This window comes from Phocoena sinus, chromosome 2, assembly GCF_008692025.1.
Source record: "Phocoena sinus isolate mPhoSin1 chromosome 2, mPhoSin1.pri, whole genome shotgun sequence".
NCBI classification, from domain to species: Eukaryota; Metazoa; Chordata; class Mammalia; order Artiodactyla; family Phocoenidae; genus Phocoena; species Phocoena sinus.
Window position 1 is genome coordinate 177,913,034 of NC_045764.1, and position 18,668 is coordinate 177,931,701.

General features: G+C 59.0%; 2 protein-coding genes across 7 annotated transcripts in view; one reads left to right on the forward strand and one right to left on the reverse strand.

Annotated features, from left to right (window-relative positions):
- BRF1 (BRF1 RNA polymerase III transcription initiation factor subunit) overlaps nucleotides 1–18,668 on the reverse strand; it is a 119,124-nt gene that overhangs the window by 62,862 nt on the left and 37,594 nt on the right. For 3 of the 6 annotated variants that reach the window (XM_032621280.1, XM_032621279.1, XM_032621278.1), the window contains exon 1: nucleotides 265–340. Coding sequence is in view for 2 of the 6 variants with exons in the window: in XM_032621275.1 (XP_032477166.1) it covers nucleotides 10,116–10,188; nucleotides 13,320–13,351 (105 nt within the window). In the remaining 4 variants the exon portion in view is untranslated. Of the gene's footprint in view, nucleotides 1–264; nucleotides 353–10,115; nucleotides 10,189–13,319; nucleotides 13,352–18,668 lie in introns of those variants that run through there. The other 3 variants (XM_032621275.1, XM_032621277.1, XM_032621282.1) reach the window with 2 other exon arrangements.
- LOC116748419 (BTB/POZ domain-containing protein 6) lies at nucleotides 6,553–9,087 on the forward strand. The gene is made up of 4 exons (XM_032621284.1): nucleotides 6,553–7,015; nucleotides 7,103–7,193; nucleotides 7,333–7,451; nucleotides 7,621–9,087. The coding sequence occupies exons 1-4, from the start codon at nucleotides 6,642–6,644 to the stop codon at nucleotides 8,651–8,653; spliced, it is 1,617 nt and encodes a 538-aa protein (XP_032477175.1). The 5' UTR covers nucleotides 6,553–6,641; the 3' UTR covers nucleotides 8,654–9,087.

Below are 18,668 nucleotides of genomic sequence, written 5' to 3' on the forward strand. Positions count from 1 at the left end.
GGGCCCGTTAGGGTCCAGAGACCTCAGAGTAGCCCTGGCAGAGAGCCCCTGCAGGAGGCCCAGGGCACTGCAGGGCACCCAGGCAGGGTCCTGACGACCCGGGGAGGGGACTCTGCCAACAAGTCCTCCCAGAAGTGGGGCCTGCACTGGCTTGGTGACAAGGATGGGGGGTCACGGCAGGCTGTCACTCTTATCCTTCGTCCCACATCCCTGTCCCGCCTCAGGAGCCCACCCCCTTCCAGCAGCACCCACGGCGGGAAATACCGTTCTGCAGGGTCTGTGCTCTTGACTCCTTTCCCAGGTTCACGTGGAAGCCGCCGCCCAGGGTTGGGGTTTTGCCAGCACCTAGAGACACAAATCAGACTCATGAGCCGACGCTGGGCAGAGATCGGTGTCAACAGCCCTTTCGTGCATCAGCGTCTCTGGAGCAAGATTCAGAGCGGCAGGCAGCAGCGAGCATCTCACCGCACCACTCACACCTCTGCCCTGCTAACAGGGTCGTGGCTTTGACCTGGAGCCGAGGGCGTGGACCATGCCCATCTGCATCCTCTAACCATGTCCCAGAAGAGACAGTCACACAGCTCTCCAAACTACGGCCCAGGCCTGGCCCGGCCCAGCTCAGCCCCTCACCTTGGCCCTCTGCGGGCCCTGGGCCAGCCAATTCACATTTATTATCGCATCCATCTCCCGGGGTGGGGGGGAGGGCAGGAGCCAGTCTGCAGGAGACGCTCGCACCTCTACCCACCTGTGTGCTGCCCGCCCACAGAGCAGCAACCTAGGAAGCCCTGGAACCCAACGTGTAGCTATAGCTGCACCTACAGGCGCTCTGTTTTGAACCTCCCACCAACTGCAAGCCTCCCCAGGATGTCTCACGTGCTCCACTCTGCAGGGCTTCAGGGCGGGGACTTCTGCCCTGATACCCCGTGAAGACAGCCAGGTGGACATCCAGATTGTTCACCAGACTTACAAACCCCAGCGCTGAAGCGCGACCTCCAAAGGAGCACCACGCCTAAGTGAGGGGCGCAGGCGGCCAGGCACAGGCGGGGGAGCGGGGAAGCGCTGCGCATCCCACAGGCCAGTGTGCCTGTTACAAAGTACAGAGCAAAGGATTAGAGGCTCCTGAAGTTAGGGAACACGACCTCACACTGTTAGCCACGTGGGGGAGGTAAGGGTGCAGGGCCTGCTGGAGGATGAAATGGAAACTCAGAAGTGACAGGGATCTGGGAAGCCAGATCACTGAAGTCTGAGAATAGGCCCCTGAGGAGAACACGTGGCCCACCTCCTGGGGCCAGCAGGGACCTCTGGGTCATCCATAGGCCGGCTACCAGAACAGACAGCGGAAAACAAGTCGGCCTTCGGCTTCTCTGTGACTGCAACCAAATCCCAAACCAGCACTAACAAGATTCTTTAGAGATCTCAGCAAAACGATTCTAAAGGTCAGCTGGGAAAGAAAGAAATCAGATGGGCTAATAAAACTTTGAAACGAGCAACAAGTAGGCCTGGCTGGGCAGTTAGTGGGCTACGAGCAGCTGGAAGTAGCCGGGAGCACAGCAGGGGGCTGGCTGGCTGGTGGCCCCAGCACCCAGCGTCCCCGCCTCAGCAGCTTCCCTGGGGCTGAGGCCCAGGGCTGGGCAGCGTCCCCCACCAACTCCTGTGGTCCGACAGTGGGGTCTAAGCGCCGGCCCCAGTGGGTACTGGCAGGGAGCCCATGGCTCTCTCACAGTAGGATGTGGAGCCTGGGGACAGGTGGCGGTGCCTGGGGAAGGTTTTTGCTGTCACCCTGGGTGTGCTGGTTTTCTATCACTGCCCTGACAAGTTACCACAAACTTAGTGTCTTCAAGAAGCTGGCCATAGAGGGCAGGGAGGGAGAGGGCCAGGCAGGGCACACTGGGGGCCTGGAGAGGGGCCAGGAGCAGTGCAGGGCCCAGGGGAGACCTGTCCATCCGGCCCAGAAATGAGGAGCCTCCAACACTCCAGTGTTACCTCTGACTCTGCAGAAGCCCGACATGAGCTCACCGGCCTGAGACGGGGTCTGCGTCTTGTTCCCTCCTATTTTGTGGCAGCTTTTATACACTTCAGGATTGTTGTATTTGTGATCTTTTGGACGTAGGGACCACTGGAGAAGCCCACAACCCCTCAGCCCCCTGACGAGGATGGCCACATTTTGACCTGCGTGCAGTGCTGCCCAACTTTTATTGAGAAAAAGGGAAAAAAATCACCACATTGTTTTAACGGAAATCAGCACATGTTTTAAGCAAACAATTACAACAACGTTGCATTAGAAAAGGACAACGTAAGGGTATAAATCCCCTGAAGCCCCACCTTCCAGGCACAAGGACCCTGGGGGGCCTTCCTCCCAGCCAGCTCTCCCTGCTTAGACACAGATGGGAAGCGGCCAGGGCAGGTCACCCAAAGATGCTGCTGAGTAAGAGTGGAGCCTCGTTCTGGGTGAGCGTTGAAGGCACTGCAAGACCTTGAGAGGTCACGCCCTCCCCTCACCCTCTCCCCTCACTCCGCCCCCACCCCCGCACTCCCTGCACGCTCCCCCCTGCACTTCCAGGACCTCTGTTTCCCGCTGCGGTGCTGTCCTTCCCTGTCTCTCCCCAACGCCCCAGTCACGCTTCCTGGGGCTGCCCCGGCCCCGCCTGCTCTGGGAGCTGATGCTTGCTGCCCCGTGCACACTCACGCACGCTCACATATACACACACACCACCTGGTGCTCTCCAAGGCCTTGTACGTAGCCCCAGTCCTGCATGTGCTCCTGGGAGAAACAGGGACTAAGTCCTGGCAAGGAAGGTGCCTTACTAGGTCCAGCCAGCTGGGGGAAGGGAGGGGGCAGGTCAAAACCTGCTTGCCAAATGGATGCATATTCTTTTATTCAACAAATACTACCCACTGGGGATTTGGTTACAGTAGATAACACCTGGAAAGCAGTGGTGGAGCCTATGAAAAGTGCTTACTCAGCAAGTCTCAAATAGCTAACAGCACGGGGCTAGGGTCCCCTGAAGCGTGAAGGAAAGCTTGAGTACCACCTATGACCAAAACCATCAATGCATGCTGTACTCGTCTTTCAGATGCCCTTCATATTATTCCCTCTACTTCTAAAAACATTTGATATTTTCTATAACAAGATCCTGTAACAAACAAGATACAACCAGCTACATCTAACAAGTAGAAGTTGCAGTTCTTATCAGCACAACCGGGCCAAGACTGCCCCCTTGTGGACAGCAGGGGAGGGGCCGGAAATTCCACCCAGAGGCACCTGTGCCCCTCCCAGCTGTGGCTGCAAAAGCAAGAAGGTGCAAAGGCCTGACCCCCTGCAACTTGGTGGGGGGGCGGGTGGGTGCTTCTCGGCCACGCTGAGCACTGAGGACAAAGCCAGCAACACCAACACCCAAGACCGCAAACAGAAAAGCAGCACAAAGCCCCGTCCTCCATTTCACTCACGGATCCCTCCCACATGGGTTAGCAAAACCTTTCCTAAGTCTGTATTCATTTTATTTAAAGTGAGGGGTTTCTGTCACTGCTGTGAAACTCCTTTTTAAGGGGGGACAACTGCACGAGGTCCAGCTGGGCGGTTCCAGGACGGAAGAGGAATCCAGTGGCCCCTCGACCTGAGCTCGGACGTTGGCATAACTCCCCTAAGGCACCCGAAAGACACTCAGCAAGTCCACACTGAGCCCCGGGCATGGGGCTGTGGCTGGACACAGACCTCTCGCGGTCAGTGAATCAACAGCTAAACAGTGGCGGCAGCCTAAACTTCTGTCAACCAGACACAGCTACTGAAGAGCCTGTTTTGTCACGATTAGAAGTCTGATTATGGAAACCACGCAGCATGCAGCATGGCAGGTGATAAAAGCAGCAAATGACATTTTAGGAACAACATTCCTCTCTCACGCAAGTGCCTCCAGGACAAAACTCAGCCATTTCCTGAGAGCAGGTCCCTTCCCGCAGGAACTCAGTGGGGCTCTGAGGGGCCACAAGATAGAAACAGAGATGCAGAACCTCTGAAACTCCAGGATCAGAGCTTGGCCAGGACACCTGGTAGGCTGTGGCCGAGAGAACCCTCTCCGGGCAGGGCACAAGCCAGGCAGAGGGCAGGTGGGTCTGCTGTTCTTTAGGACCCAGGGAGCTGCCCCAGCGAGCACCAAACCTTCCTCATCGTTTTACGCATGGAAAGCACCTCATTACTCATAACCACGAGAACACTAGCACTTACAGACACCTTGACTTCAGGGACAAAGTTTGCAGCGATTTAAAAGCTGTGGTCATGGAACCCTTGGGGGTGCACCCCAGAAGAGGAAGGGAAGGACCCAGGGAAGCAGGAGCTCCCTCTGCCTCTGGGTTTCATCCTGCGGGAGCAGCAGGTACAGCTCCCGGGAGGGGCCCGCAGGCTCACACGTTGCACCATCAACTGCAGGGGGACACCCAGGGGAAAGACCTGCTGTCCTCGAGACCTTCAGCACCAACACCAGGGACGGGATGCTGGCGTGGGCCTGTGCCAGGAAGCCCTACTCTGCCCCTGAGCTCCTTGACGCTCTGGTGAGCCCTTCCCCCATGACTCAGTGGGACCCTCCTCAGGCCCGCAGAGGCCCAGCTGCCCCAGCTCTGCCCACCACCTTGCCATTCTGCAGTCCTCACATCCATCCCTTCTTTCAGCCACGCCCATCCCCTCACCAGCTGCCCATCAACTGAAAGACACAGCCCAGATGTCCCCCGGCACCACCCTTGCTGCCACCACTCTGTGAGTCCAGCCTGGGACGCTGGACTCACACTTTGCCGGTCCTCAAATATCTACCAGGGGACCCAGGGGGACTGGGATTCTTCGCCTCTGGACCCTGGGCGTGGGTCACAGTCAGAAACCCAGCTGGTGACAGGGCCGCTGGCCACAGGGCCCTGACGTCTAATTTACATATTCTCAAGTAAACTGAGGAGCTAACCATCCACCACTCCTTCTCAAAGAGTAAACAAGAACGCTAAGAAAGACAGCGGCCTTGGGCCCTGCACAAGGGCACCCCAGAGAGAAGGCCCAGCTTCCAGGATGAGGCTGGAGCAAAGGAAGAGCTGGGGGGCCAGCTGGCACACACTCCGCACCAGGGAGGCTGACAGCAGCCAGAGCTGACTACCAGGGTGGCTGCTGTTGTGATGGGGAAGGGAGGAGGCCAGGAGTCTGGGAGGGATCCACCCAGGGGAGGGAGGGGCTGCTGGAGGAGGCGGCGCCGCTTGCCCCTCCCTCTCCGCCCTCTACACAGGAGCTGAGAACCCACAACCCCTGCAGCGCTTCCCTCCAGAGAGTGAGCCCACCGGACAGAGCCAGCCCAGGTTCATACCACCTTTAAATCACACCACCAAAGGGCACCCAGCTCTGAGCCTGTGCTCACAGGCCGTGGGACCAACGTCACTGCCCACAGGTGGCAGCACATCTCTCACGTCCAGGACTCCTCTGCACCCAGCTCTGTCGTCCGCAGTGAGGACAGGCTGTCATCAGGTACAAGGGATGCACGCAGCACAGTGCCTCCCATGGGAAACCCTAAGTGTCAGCTACTATGATTATTCCTTCTTACTGTCGTTGTTACTCTCTTCCCAACAGGCATCAAAGTCTTGGATGACTGAGGGGGCAGTTTGGCAACATGTGACAAAGCTGCAAACACAGTGCCAGGGAGACTCCCCCACAGCAGTCCCAGGAAGTTGCTCAGGAAGGACACAAAGACGAAAAAAAAACAAAGAACAACAAAAAGCCGTGTGCCATGCAGAAAACAGGAGAGAAAAAGCAATGAAACCCAAAACTGGTTCTTTGGAAAGATCAAAAAAATTGATAAACTTCCAGCAGGAGAAACAAAGGGAAAAAGAGAGAAGATGCAAAACACCAATATCTGAAAGGAAAATGAGAGGAAGTATTTGCAAATCATGCATCCGGTAAGGTAAAATCTCCAGAATATGCAAAGAACGCCTAAATCTCAGCAATGACAAAACCAACCCGATTCAAAAAGAGGCAAAGGAGTCCAAGACACTTCTCTCCAGAGACACAGAGGTGACCAACAAGCACCTGACGCGGTGCTCCACATCACTGACCGTGAGGAACTCAAACCCACCGTGAGACAGCACCTCACCTGTTAGTTAGGACGGCCGCCCAGGGGGGTCGTCTCTCCGGGAGTTCATCCCGTCCCTTCCGCCCCTGATAGTCCCACGGATTCCGGACCGCACAGGCGCGCAGGCTGCAGGGTGGGCCTCGAAGAGGGACAGCCCCTACGTCGGACCTCGGACCACGCCAAGATCACCAAAGCCGCCGCCGGCCGTCCCGCCGCGGGCACGCGCCCACACGGTCCCTCCAGCATCTCCGCGGCCGGATTCCAGCAAGCGCCCGCGCGGGGCGGGGCGGGGCGGGGCCGGACAGGGGCGGGCGAGCACGTCGGCCGCGCGGGGCGCAGCCGGGCAGGGGGCGGAGCCACAGGCGAGCACGTCGACCGCGCGGGGCGGAGCCGCGCCGCGGCGTGACGCGCGGGCGCCGCGGCGGTGCGGGCGAGGGCGGGCGGGCGGGCGGGCGGGCTGGAGGCTCCGGCCGGCGGGCGGGGCGGCGCGAGGGAGCAGCGCCCGCCGCCCCGGGCAGGCCGGCCCCCCGCGCGCAGGGCCGCCGCGGCCCCATGCTGCTGCCCCTGGCCTGCCTGCACGGCCGGGTGGCGCAGTGCCTCACCGCGCTCCTGGTGCTCGCAGAGCCGCCCCCGAGGCCCCGGCGCGGCGCGAGGGCGCACGGCGCGCCGCCCCCGCGCGCGGAGGCCGCCCTGCCCGCGAAGATGGCCGCGGAGCTCTACGCGCCCACCGGCGCCGCAGCCGCGGCCGCCACCGCCACGGACATCGCCAACAGCAACGCCGCCGCCGCTGCTGCCGCGGGCAGGAAGGGACGGCCCAGCGCCCCGCTGCCCGCCCTGCCACCGCCCGCGCCCGCGCCGCCCGCACTCGACAACAACAACTTGGAGAGCCCCAACTGGCAGTCCTTCCACCCGACCCTGCGCGAGAGGTGAGCCCGGACCTGCGCCCCCGCCCCTGTCCGCGCCCCGCGCCGACCCGAGCCCCGAGCCGTGTCCTGTGCCTCTGCCCTTTGCAGGAACGCGCTGATGTTCAACAACGAGCTCATGGCCGACGTGCACTTCGTCGTGGGGCCCCCGGGCGCGGCCCGGAGGGTGCCTGCCCACAAGGTTGGTAGAGGCTCGGCCCTTTGAGCTCCCAAAGGCGACCGGCCGCCTCCCGAGTATGGACGGTCCTCTTCCCGGGTGTGGCAGCCGCTGGGGGCAGGGAGGGCCCAGGGCTCAGGGCAGCTCTCTCTCTCATCCACAGTATGTCTTGGCCGTGGGTAGCTCTGTCTTTTATGCCATGTTTTACGGGGACCTGGCAGAAGTCAAGTCAGAAATCCACATCCCTGACGTGGAACCTACAGCTTTTCTCATCTTGTTAAAGTAAGTCTGCCTCCTTAGGGTGCAAGGATGGGGCGGTTCCTCGCTGCCTGGTTCCGCCAGCCAGCTGCCTGCAGCCTCCTGAAGTCCACAAGGATGGAGGGCTCCTCTCCCAGGCCCTGGGTGCGCGGCGTGCCCCACGCGGCCTGTGACTTGGCCCCGTCCTGCCTAGGTACATGTACAGTGACGAGATTGACCTGGAAGCTGACACGGTGCTGGCCACTCTGTATGCCGCCAAGAAGTACATTGTCCCCGCGTTAGCAAAAGCCTGTGTCAACTTCCTGGAGACGAGTCTGGAAGCCAAAAACGCCTGTGTGCTGCTGTCCCAGAGCCGGCTGTTTGAGGAGCCCGAGCTGACCCAGCGCTGCTGGGAGGTCATCGATGCTCAGGCTGAGATGGCCCTGAGGTCCGAAGGCTTCTGTGAAATTGACTGGCAGACGCTGGAGATCATAGTGATGCGGGAGGCCCTCAACACCAAGGAGGCTGTGGTCTTCGAGGCCGTCCTGAGCTGGGCCGAGGCAGAGTGCAAGAGGCAGGGCCTGCCGGCCACCCCGCGCAACAAGAGGCATGTTTTGGGGCCAGCCCTCTACCTGGTCCGAATTCCAACTATGACCCTGGAAGAGTTTGCCAACGGCGCCGCCCAGTCGGACATCCTGACGCTGGAAGAGACCCACAACATCTTCCTGTGGTACACGGCGGCCAACAAGCCCCTCCTCGAATTCCCCCTGACCAAGAGGAAGGGCCTCGCCCCGCAGAGGTGCCACCGCTTCCAGTCCTCCGCCTACCGCAGCAACCAGTGGCGCTACCGCGGCCGCTGCGACAGCATCCAGTTTGCCGTGGACAGGAGAGTATTTATTGCGGGGCTGGGCTTGTACGGCTCTAGCTCTGGGAGAGCGGAGTACAGCGTGAAGATTGAACTCAAGCGGCTGGGGGTGGTCCTGGCGCAGAACTTGACCACGTTTGTCTCCGACGGCTCCAGCAGCACCTTCTCAGTCTGGTTTGAACACCCCGTGCAGGTGGAGCAGGACACCTTCTACACCGCCAGCGCCGTCCTGGATGGCAGTGAGCTCAGCTACTTTGGGCAGGAGGGCATGACCGAGGTGCAGTGCGGGAAGGTGACCTTCCAGTTCCAGTGCTCTTCCGACAGCACCAACGGGACCGGGGTCCAGGGCGGGCAGATCCCCGAGCTCATCTTCTATGCCTGAGGCGCTGTGGGGTGGCAGGGATGCACTGCGAGCGGCAGGCCCTTTCTCTACAGGCAGCCCGTGACCGGCCACCTCAAAGCTTGCGCTCGCGGCGTGCCTCCTCTGCAAGTAGTCGGCTGGAGCCTGAAGCTGTGACACAAGATGCTTTCCTACACAGCCAGAGCCTCGGTCTCTAAATCTCTTGTACGTTGGGGCGCACCTCCCAGGTGGAGGGCAGATTTGGGGGGCACAAGGCAGGCTCCAGATTCCCTCCCAGGGGCACCCACACCGCCTGCTTTGAGGGCTTTGCCGTCCCTCGCATCCTCTTGGATTCTATTCTAAGTGGTTCTAAGCTTAAGATCTTCTGTTCAATCTAAAATGGGAAGAGTCACTCAAAGTAGTTCACCTGTTTAAGTGGATTTTCATAATAAAGTTTTAACAAAATGAGAGCCGTAGATAAATGACTGCGAGTCTCAAATTGCCCTAACAGTGCTTAGTGGGTAGTCCCAAGAGGCCCACCCGTCCCCGAGTTTGCCCTCTGCCGGCAGCCCGGGCCTCCGCCATCTGGGAGGGCTTGCTCTCTGGGCTGCAGCCAGACTGCTCTAGAAAAAGCCAGGTGTCAGGTTGTGTCTACTTCCTCAAGTGTCACTAGCTGCTCAGAATCCTACTGTTTGATTTCGACTGGGTGGGGGCGTGGGGGGTGCTCTGCCGGGCCCAGGGCTCCTGCCCCCGAGAGCGGACCTCCTACCTCAGGCTCCCCAGCAGCCTGCACGCGCGTGCTGTGGCGTCAGGCAGGCTCGCTGGGCCTCTTGCCTCTACCCTCCCTTGCTGCAAACTCCTTAGGCATTTGCTTTGTTTCTGAAAAACCTCCGCATGACCCCCGGAGGGAGGGACCGTGTCACTCGGCACGGGGATACAGCCCCCAGCCCCAGGTCTCCCTGTGCCTGCGGCCCTCCTCCTCCCGGCCCACCCTGCTGGACCGTGCCTTCCCGGCCCCAGGGACCACCCTGTGGGTGACCCAGGACTGCATGCCCTGCCCACCCTCCCTGGCCCCACACACCACCTCCTTAGTACAAGGAGGTGCCTCTAGACGCTGATGGGCGAAGGAGGGAGCAGCCCCTCCAAGCCAACCGTGCAAACAGTCCTCACGGTAAAGCTGCCACAAAGGCCGACCGACCGTGGCTGGGAAAGGCCCGGCTCCATCTGCAGGGGGCCTGCCCACCCCGAGGCACCGTGCTGCCAGGGGTGCTCCTCGAGAGGTGGAGAGACGGGCCCCCATCCACGCAACACTTCCGTCTCACTCCATCCCTACCTGCGGGCACTGACCACAGCATTCCGGTTTTAGACCAGAAATAACCCCCCAGGCTGCTGGGCTCCTGGCAGCCTCCAGGTGAGACACTTCTTCCCTGTTAGGTCCTCGCCCTTGCACACGCCGCCCTCCCACCCAGAGCACCGGCAGCGCGCCCCGTGAGCCCCGCAGTACCTATTGCTGGTGCGTTGATGCAGAGCTCTCTCGCCAAAAGAAGGAACGTCTTCCCCAGCACGTAAACGTTCACCTGTCGTGAAGACACCACAACTAAGAAGGGCGTTCATGTGCAGGAAATGTTTCCCTTTTTATTTCATTGTTCAGTCTTTAAGAGCCCCCCCTGCTGCCCCCCACGAGCCCCCAGAGCAGCCCAGGGCACTCCTTCCCTCCCCCAGGTGGCTTTTTTAGACCTACCACTATCTCAGCAACGACTGAACTTGCTGAGAAGAAAAGCTGCCTCAAGAGTAGCTGGCTGAGCAGAATCATCAAGGGCGCAAGGCGCCACGACTGCGGGGCCCACGGGGGCATCCTCTTCTGTCCCCACGGGCCAGCTCAGTCCTGGCTGTGGGGTTCTGCAGGCCTCAGTGACCCTACCCTGCTCCCACCTCAGGTCCAGATCCACCGTGGAGCCTGCCCCTGACCCAGTCACCTGCCAGAACCTCCCCGGGTGCGACTGAGCCCGGGGCCTGGCCAGGCACTGTCCTCCCAGCCTGCCTGGCGGTGGCCAAGGGCCAGGCAGCTCGTGGGGAGGATGCTGCTGCGTGGACTTCGACGGCAGGAGTAGTGCAGGGAAGACTCGGATGGCGTGCGGATCCGAGAAAAGCCCAGGCTCTCACCCCAGGCCCAAGCTGTGGGCTTCGCCGTCCCAGCCTGAGCTGGAGAAACCCCTGCCCACCTGCCTTCACCCCAGCCCTGCCCACAGGACGCGGGCCTCACAGGAGGGCTGCCTCTGACCTCCTCAGAGGGCTCCCTCACCTGATCAAGCCTGGCCTGTGAGCCCCTTGGCCCAGCACCCAAGAGGGCACCAGAAAAGGTGCTGAGGAAGAGTGAAGGCCTTGTTGTGTGCCATATCCATCACGGGGCTTGCAGATGGCACACGGGTGCCTGCTGCCGCCAGGGGACCAGGGTGCCAAGGAGTGGTACGATGTTGAGTCTCCTTAGGGGAGGAGATGAGGGTACCTGTGGGCACCAGGCAGCTTGGGGCCTTCCCAGCGGAGGCCAGGCCTCCCTGTCCAGGCAGCAGAGGGCACCCCCCACCCCACTGGCAGTCACTCTCTGTCCTCCAAGATCCCCATCACAAGGGTTGGGGGCTCCCGGGGATGCCTGCCACCAAAGCACGCGTGGCAGCATGCATCCCCTTCCACTGGGTTCCCCCCAGGCTCCTGCATCCCGGCCCTCCTGCCTCATCCTGTGCTGAGGCCAGAGCAGAGTGGACTTGCCACCCAGCGCGGTGTCTCCACCTTCCCTGCAGCACATCCCGACCCTGCCTGCCCACGCCCCCAAACCCCCACCACCCAACCCCGGCACCGAGGCAGACGAAGCCTGAATGCTGCAGGAAAGCGTTCTCTGAACAACTTCAAGTGGAAAATCAAATTTTAAAAAGGATATGCCTGTAAAATGCGTGGTTATTGCCAGAGACGCTTTGATGGTCACTCTCCCGTGTCTGCGGCTGTGTGTGGGTGGCCAGCCCTCCCTGTGCCCCTACCACATGGCGGGCAGGCTCCGCAGACCTTGAGGGCTCCTGGCTCTGCCTCTGAGGGGCCGGGGCCCAGGCACGTGAGTGCCTATGTGTCAGCCTCACTATCAGGGGGGACAAAGGGACGTCCTGCCAAGACCCTCAGGGTGCAGTGGGCCCTCCACAGCTCCTGCCAGAGGGTGTTGGCTGTGAGCTGAACCCAGGGAGAAGCCCACCTTGGTGCGCGTGAGTGAGAACGGAGTGAGCCCTGAGCCTTCGGCTCACGTCCTCTAAGTGCTCAGCCCTCGGCAGTGCAAGCCTCCAAGTGGGACCCTCACCCGACACGCGTGCTCCACACCCACAGTCAGCTGCAGACATGTGTGTCCTGTGGGTGCTGAGCCTGTCCCAGCCCCTCCAGGGCGGGGCCGGCATGGGAGGCTGGGAGCGGGGGGCTGGGGGGTGACGGTTGCCAGGTCACCTCCCACCTTCCCAGTGCCCAGGCTGGGCTCTGCCCAAGACCAGGGGGCCCGAGGCTCACCCTTCCACCTGAGGTGTTAAAACTGTCTGTGTGTGTCCAGCCTGAACGTACGGGGTCTCACTGGTCAGCACAGTGACTCTCCGCTGGGCCCTGATCCAGCCCCAGGTGAGTGGGTGCATCTACTCTGTCACCCTCTCCCACTTGAACCCTGACTGGTGTCCCACTTCCCAACGTGTGAAGCAAGAAAGTAGTGGAGCACCTCCCCCTCCCTCCCAAGTGGTGCCCAAGCACTTCATGGAGCGCTGTCCTGTGCCAGCCCTCACTCCTGTCCTTCCTGGGAGTCACCAGGATGGAAACCACGCCACGTGGCCTTGCCCTGACCAAACACAGCACATGGAGTGCTGGATTTTCACGATTCCAATGGATTATGTTTAGCGTGACCCCTGAATATTTCAGCAGGGCTCCTGAGAGATGCCATTTTATAAAGGCACCTGGGAGAACACAAATACAGGTGGCCATCTGAGTTCAGTGAAGGTCTGTCTGCCGGCACCGAGGGCACTGAAGGCCCAGCACCGGGGCGGCACAGCACCAGGCTTGCGAGGAAGCTTCCCCGTGGGGGTGGGATTCCTATGGATTCTGCATGAGTCCTCACACTGCAGTCACGTCTGCTTTCCATGACATTGGTTTTTCCTTCCGCGCCCTCAGTGGAGTGATCACCACAGAGCCCCAACTCCAGGGCACGGGGCCAAGCTCGCCCCAGCCCCAGCGCCATCACCAGGGACAAGTGCGGAGTTGCAGTGGCTCCGCCCCGGCGCTGCTCCCACCCCATGAGCGTCCCATCCACACAGGTGTCCCTCTTGTTGGGTCTTTCCATTACCGTCAGGCATTTGGAAATGAGAGGTGCCTTCCTGGGACTCAGAAAGCAAGTTTCCCTAAATAGACTGTACATGTAAGTCTTTTATATTGTTTAAAATGTATGCATGTGAGTCCATTTTTTTTTTCCTTTTAAAGAATCTCCCTTGCCTTGGACAAAGTTCACCTGGGTCTCTCCATTGGTTCTAAGGCCAGGGCTGCCCAGCCCCCGGACAACACCATCACCCTGTGTCCACTGTCTCCCTACCCACTCCATTTGCCAGTTTCCAAACAGAGACCCACACCCTGTGTGTCCCTTCGCCTGTGGACCCTCCCAGCCGGGGCAGGAAAGGGCTGAGAAAGGAAACGCATCTACCTGGAGCAGGTCGCTGAGGTCGAGGAGCATGTCTGCAAGGGGAGTCAAGGAGCAGCGCCCGGCCCACAGGCTCCGGCCACCTGACAGCTTCCAGGAGGCAGACCCCTGCTGCAGGTCTAAGCTCAGCACTGGATCGTCGAGGGCAGAGTGAGGCAGCCGCGTCAGGGCTCAACTTCTGGGAGACCTCCGAGTCAGTACCGGACGAGGGGGAGTGGAGCTGGGGTGGGGGCCTGCAACACGGTTCTTGGAGTGCAACTGCCTTGGCGGGGCGGCTCCCCGCATTCTGTGTGGGCCCTGCCCAGCCAGGGGTCCCCTGCTCCAAGGGGCCTCCCGCCCCGGCCTGCCCAAGGAGTGCACAACCACGCTCACTGCGTCTCACGAGCATCCACTGAGCGGCTGCTGGGTGCCAAGCAGTGTCCTGTGTCCCAGGACTCAAGGCTCCTGGGGGACAGACACACACACCAGGCCGCCACTTTTGGTGGCCGGTAGGCACCACTACGGTACTGGTGCTCGAGGGGGCAGCTGTGGGGACTCTGGCGTGGGACCTGTCCTTGCTCTCAGCAGATGGTTAAGTAGTAACCAGAATATGTCCTAAGCGATTCAACAACTCAGCCAGACACATAGCGGACACAGAAATATAAAACACGAGCCACTGAGAAGGCAACTTGTCAAATGAAGTGAACTTAGCGTCATTCATGGATATGCTATGGCTTTGAGAAGTGACTAAGAAAGAAATCCCCACGATGCTGAACCAGAGCCCAGACCAGGTGTCCAGAGGGAAAGCCTGGCCCAGCAGAGCAAGGAGAGAGGAAGTCCCAGTGCCAAAGCCTCACACCGGGCGGCCAGCATTGGAACGTGGCCTCCAGGTCCTCGAATCAAAGGCACCTCATTTCTCAGTCTGAAGCAGACGTTTCATCAGAGAGTGTAGTCACAGTAAGACATAATACTACAGTGCAGACCAACAAGCTAGTGAGAAGCACTTCGAGAAAAAGAGAAGTGAAATCACAAGAAATGAAAGGAAGAGCACCGCAAATATACAAGCAGGAATCAGTGACAACAGAACAAATCAACATAGCCAAGAGACTATGCGCCCTAAGATTCCAGCTCTATGACATTCTGGAAAAGGCAGTATTGTGGAGACAGTGAAAGGGTCGGGGTGGCCAAGGGTCAGGTGGGAGGATGAACAGACGGGGCACAGGGGATTTTCAGGGCAGCGAAGCTGCTTGTATGATCCCACGATGGTGGACACGTGGCCTTTCACTCGTCAGACGCATGGAGCATGGACCCACCGAGAGCGAGCGCTCACATCAGCTATGGACTTCAGTTAACGATACTGTATCAACACGGGTCCATCAATTATAACATACAGCACACTGACATGAGGCTGATCACAGGGAAACTCTGTGCTGGGTTGGAGAATACAGAACTCTGCACAATTTCTTCATGAATCTAAAACTGCTCTTAAATATGAAGTCTATTTTAAAAATACTACTAATAAAATAAATGCAAAAAAAAAGGGCAAAAGTTTTGAACAGATGTTTCATAAGAGAAGCAAAGAGCGCCCCCCTCAGCAGCTATCACAGAAAGCAAACTAAAGCACCCCTACAACAGCAACAGATGACTGCAGCTGCCACGCCCGCCGGCAGGGCGCCCAGTGGAACACCGGCCCTGCTCGAGGGCCTCCGACCACGTGGAGAGGAAAAAGGAATGTTCACAGCAGCTCCGTGCACAAGAGCAAAAGACCGGGAACAGCCCGGGGGTCCGTCGACAGAGGACACCGATGACCTGTCACACACTCGCCCCATGGAGACCAGACGGCAGAGGCCTGCCAGGCGACAGACCTGCAGGAAGAGCACACAGCCGCATCCCGGACAGGGCGTTCCAGAACAAGCAAAACTAACCCACCGGGCGTCACCAGGAGAGCGGGTGCCTCTGGGGTGGGGTGTTGGCGCCGCCCTGCATCCTGACAGAAGACCTGGTCGCACAGACACATGCGCTCCTCAGAATTCATCAAATGGCACGATGAAGACTTGTGCATTTCATTTTATGCCAATTTTACCTTAAAAGGAAATAAGAACCATAAACAAATATGGGTATCTAGTCAGTTAATAAGCTGCCTGCTGAAGGGCTTGGGGGCACTGAATAGATGTCTGCACCCTACTTTGAAAAACACCAAAAAAAGGGACAGGCTGAGGGATGGATGGCGGGTGGGAGGGGGCCGCGCATAGACTAGCAAGGTGTGGATGGAGACGCTGGGGTGGGGGGGCGCCCACTGCATAATCAATCCTTTCAACTTTGCCACATGTTTGATATTTTTCATAATAAAATGATGGGGGGGGTGTGTGTTTTATAAGGAGATTGGGATTCAACTTTAACCAAGTTACAATGAAATGACATTTTGCTGTCCGTGAAATGACAGTGGCAGGGCACCTGGCCCATGTCCACAGGAACGTCTAGACAGCCCTGGATCCTCTCGGAGCGGGGTGATCTGAATTACGTGCTTCCTGAACAAGCCCCCCCACCCATGCCCCATCCTGGGCCAGAGCCCACCAGCGCCCCCGGGGCCTGGGCCTCAGTGGGTCCAACTGATGGGCGTTTGGGGTTCTATGGCTTGGAAAAGTCTCCTGTCTGGCCGGCCCCTGGCCAGTGTCTTCCCAGGAGCCGTTCCCTTTTGCTAGGCAGCTGCACCCAACCTCGGTGCAGAGACCCCAGACCCCCAGACCTGCTGGGACGGTAAGTAAGCCCACAGATGAGGCCTGCGTGAAGCCCTGGCTCGGCGTAAGTGTAGTTCTGCTGGCCTCTCTGTCTCCCTCCCATCCTCCTGGGGCCCAGCCGTATTCTAGCAGGCGGCACTTCTGCTCAACGAACACCCACTTGAGTGCCTGTCCTAGAAGAGGTGCATCGGCACAAAGAAGGGTGGCGGATAGAACACCTTCAGAAGATCCTGGACGCTCCTGAGGGTCCAAAGGCCAGAGTGCGTCCAGTGGGTTTAGAAAGCGCGTGGCAGCCCACGCTGGGCGACCACTGTCCTGGGGCCTGGGAGTAGCTCCGCCCCGAGAGGACGGGAGACCCTCTGGCAAGCCCACACAGCACTGCTGGGAAAAACAATCACAGACGGGACCTGATTTAAACTGAGACTCATTTTTGGTCAAAGGAAAAGTTTACAGAGATTTAAATAAGACAGAACTAAAGGTCAAAGAACGCGATATTCCTCTACGCTGCCTCTGATACAGTGTCTCTCCGGGTGAAAAACTGCCCCCTGCACATCCAGAAGGTCCGAAACGTCATGTGTGTGCGTGGAACGCCACACCTGAGGACGGACAGTGAGAGCCAGGGGGGCAGCCACGTGAGCCCACAGCACCCTCCCGGGGCCGTGCCGGACACGAGCCGGTGAGTCCCAGAACGACGGTGCCATCAGCACTGAAGAGCCGAACCTCGACGTCCCTGAGGACGACCTGCCCAGCAGCCACCCACCCTCTAACCCCGCGGGGCCCCCCTGCCCTGGCGAGCCCTTCTCCAGGCAGCCGGCCCACAGCCCTGTTTAGAGCAGGAGCCCTCAGCCACGCCGTACCAAGGACAAAGGCCACCAGGACACCTGCACCGGTTATTTCCGCGGGCAGTGCCGCTGTACCTGCACAGCGACATGGAGCCCTGATGTAAGTCTCTAAGAGATCACCCAAGTCCTGGAGGCAGTCCACAAAGGGGCCGGGAGTGGAAGCAGCCATCAAGGGGAGTTACAGGGCTGTGTGACAAGGCGGGGCGGCGCCTGGACGCGGGTCGTGGGGGCGTGGTGGGCGGCAGCCAGGAGCCACCGAGGAAAAGGAAGGGCTTCCGTTGCGCCAGGGGCCCTGCCAGCTGCCCCTGCTCCCCCTCAGGGTACTGGCTGCCCCCACAGCACCAGGCAGAGGCCAAGGCCACAGCCTGGAGCTCACAGAGCCCCACCCGGGGGAAGATAAAACGGAGGGCTCGGGGACCTCCAAGACAGCCAGCCTCGAGGCGCCCAACTGTCGAGAAGTGGGCCAAACACCACGCACTCAGGCTCCCTCCAGGCCCTGGTCAGGTCCTGCTCCGCACAGGCACAAGGGCGCAGAGGCTTAACGCCACGGCCAGCGCAGTCAGCCTGGAGAAGAGAAAGTGGGCAGGGACCCCTGTGATGGCACTGCCAGGTCCTGAGCCGAGCACACCCCAAGATGTGCAGTGAGGACCCAGACGGGCCAGCCTCCACTGGGCCCAGGCTAGCTCCCCACAACTCTCTCCCTGCCAGAGGAAACGAAGTCCCCAATTACCCACAGCTGCCACAGGTTTTCAAACACTATACCCAGCACTTCGATAAAAATTTACCAAGCATGACAAGAGACAGGACCAAATAACCAAAACCAAAAGAAAACTCAGGCAATAAAAACAGAACCACCGGGCTTCCCTGGTGGCGCAGTGATTGAGAGTCCACCTGCCGATGCAGGGGACACGGGTTCGTGCCCCGGTCCGGGAAGATCCCACATGCCGCGGAGCGGCTGGGCCCGTGAGCCATGGCCGCTGAGCGTGCACGTCCGGAGCCTGTGCTCGCAACGGGAGAGGCCACAACAGTGAGAGGCCCGCATACCGCAAAAAAAAAACAAACAAAAAAAACCAGAACCACCAATGACCCCACTGTTGGAGTTACTAAAGGCTTTCATATAACTGCAGAGATGGAGAATTTTACCAAAGAACTGGAATCTAATCTAAAGAATCTAATGTAAAACAATCATTGAAGTTAGGAAGTTAACAGATGGGTTTAACAACCAGTTGGACACTGCAAAGGAAAGGATGAAAGAACTCAAGACAGGTCACTGGACAATATTCAGAGTGAAACAGAGACAGGACAAATTTTAAAACGGAATGGAAAATACACAACACAACCTGAGACATAAGGAAAGGGTCTAACGTGTGGTGCAACTGGGATCCTAGAAAGGGAACAGAGAAAGAATGGCAGAGAAACTGTCTGAAAAGATACCTCCCAAGATTTCCCCAAAACAGACAAAAGACATTAAGTCACAAATACCAGAAGTTCTACAAATAACAAACTGGACAAAGAAACCACATCTAAGTACATCAGCGTCAAACCCCTGAAAGAAAAACAAAGATATTTCTTAGAAGCAGGTAGTGATAAGAGATGGTAACCTTCAAACAGTGACAAGACGATGTAATGCCCACTCCACAGCACCACAGAAGGCAGAAGGCAGAAGCGGGATGACAGCAGTAAAGCTCCAGGAGAAACACCTGCTGCCCCAGAATTCCACACTCGCTGAAAATACCTTTCAAAATGAGGACAAAACAAGATGTTTCACATAAACAAAAGCTGAAGGAGTCTTT

Bases quoted from the DNA above. Each gene is read 5' to 3' on its own strand.
- LOC116748419 (XM_032621284.1), top strand. From the start codon at position 6,642: ATGCTGCTGCCCCTGGCCTGCCTGCACGGCCGGGTGGCGCAGTGCCTC. The intron at 7,194-7,332 runs GTTGGTAGAGGC...TCTCATCCACAG, and splicing joins GGAGGGTGCCTGCCCACAAG to TATGTCTTGGCCGTGGGTAG. The intron at 7,452-7,620 runs GTAAGTCTGCCT...CGTCCTGCCTAG, and splicing joins GCTTTTCTCATCTTGTTAAA to GTACATGTACAGTGACGAGA.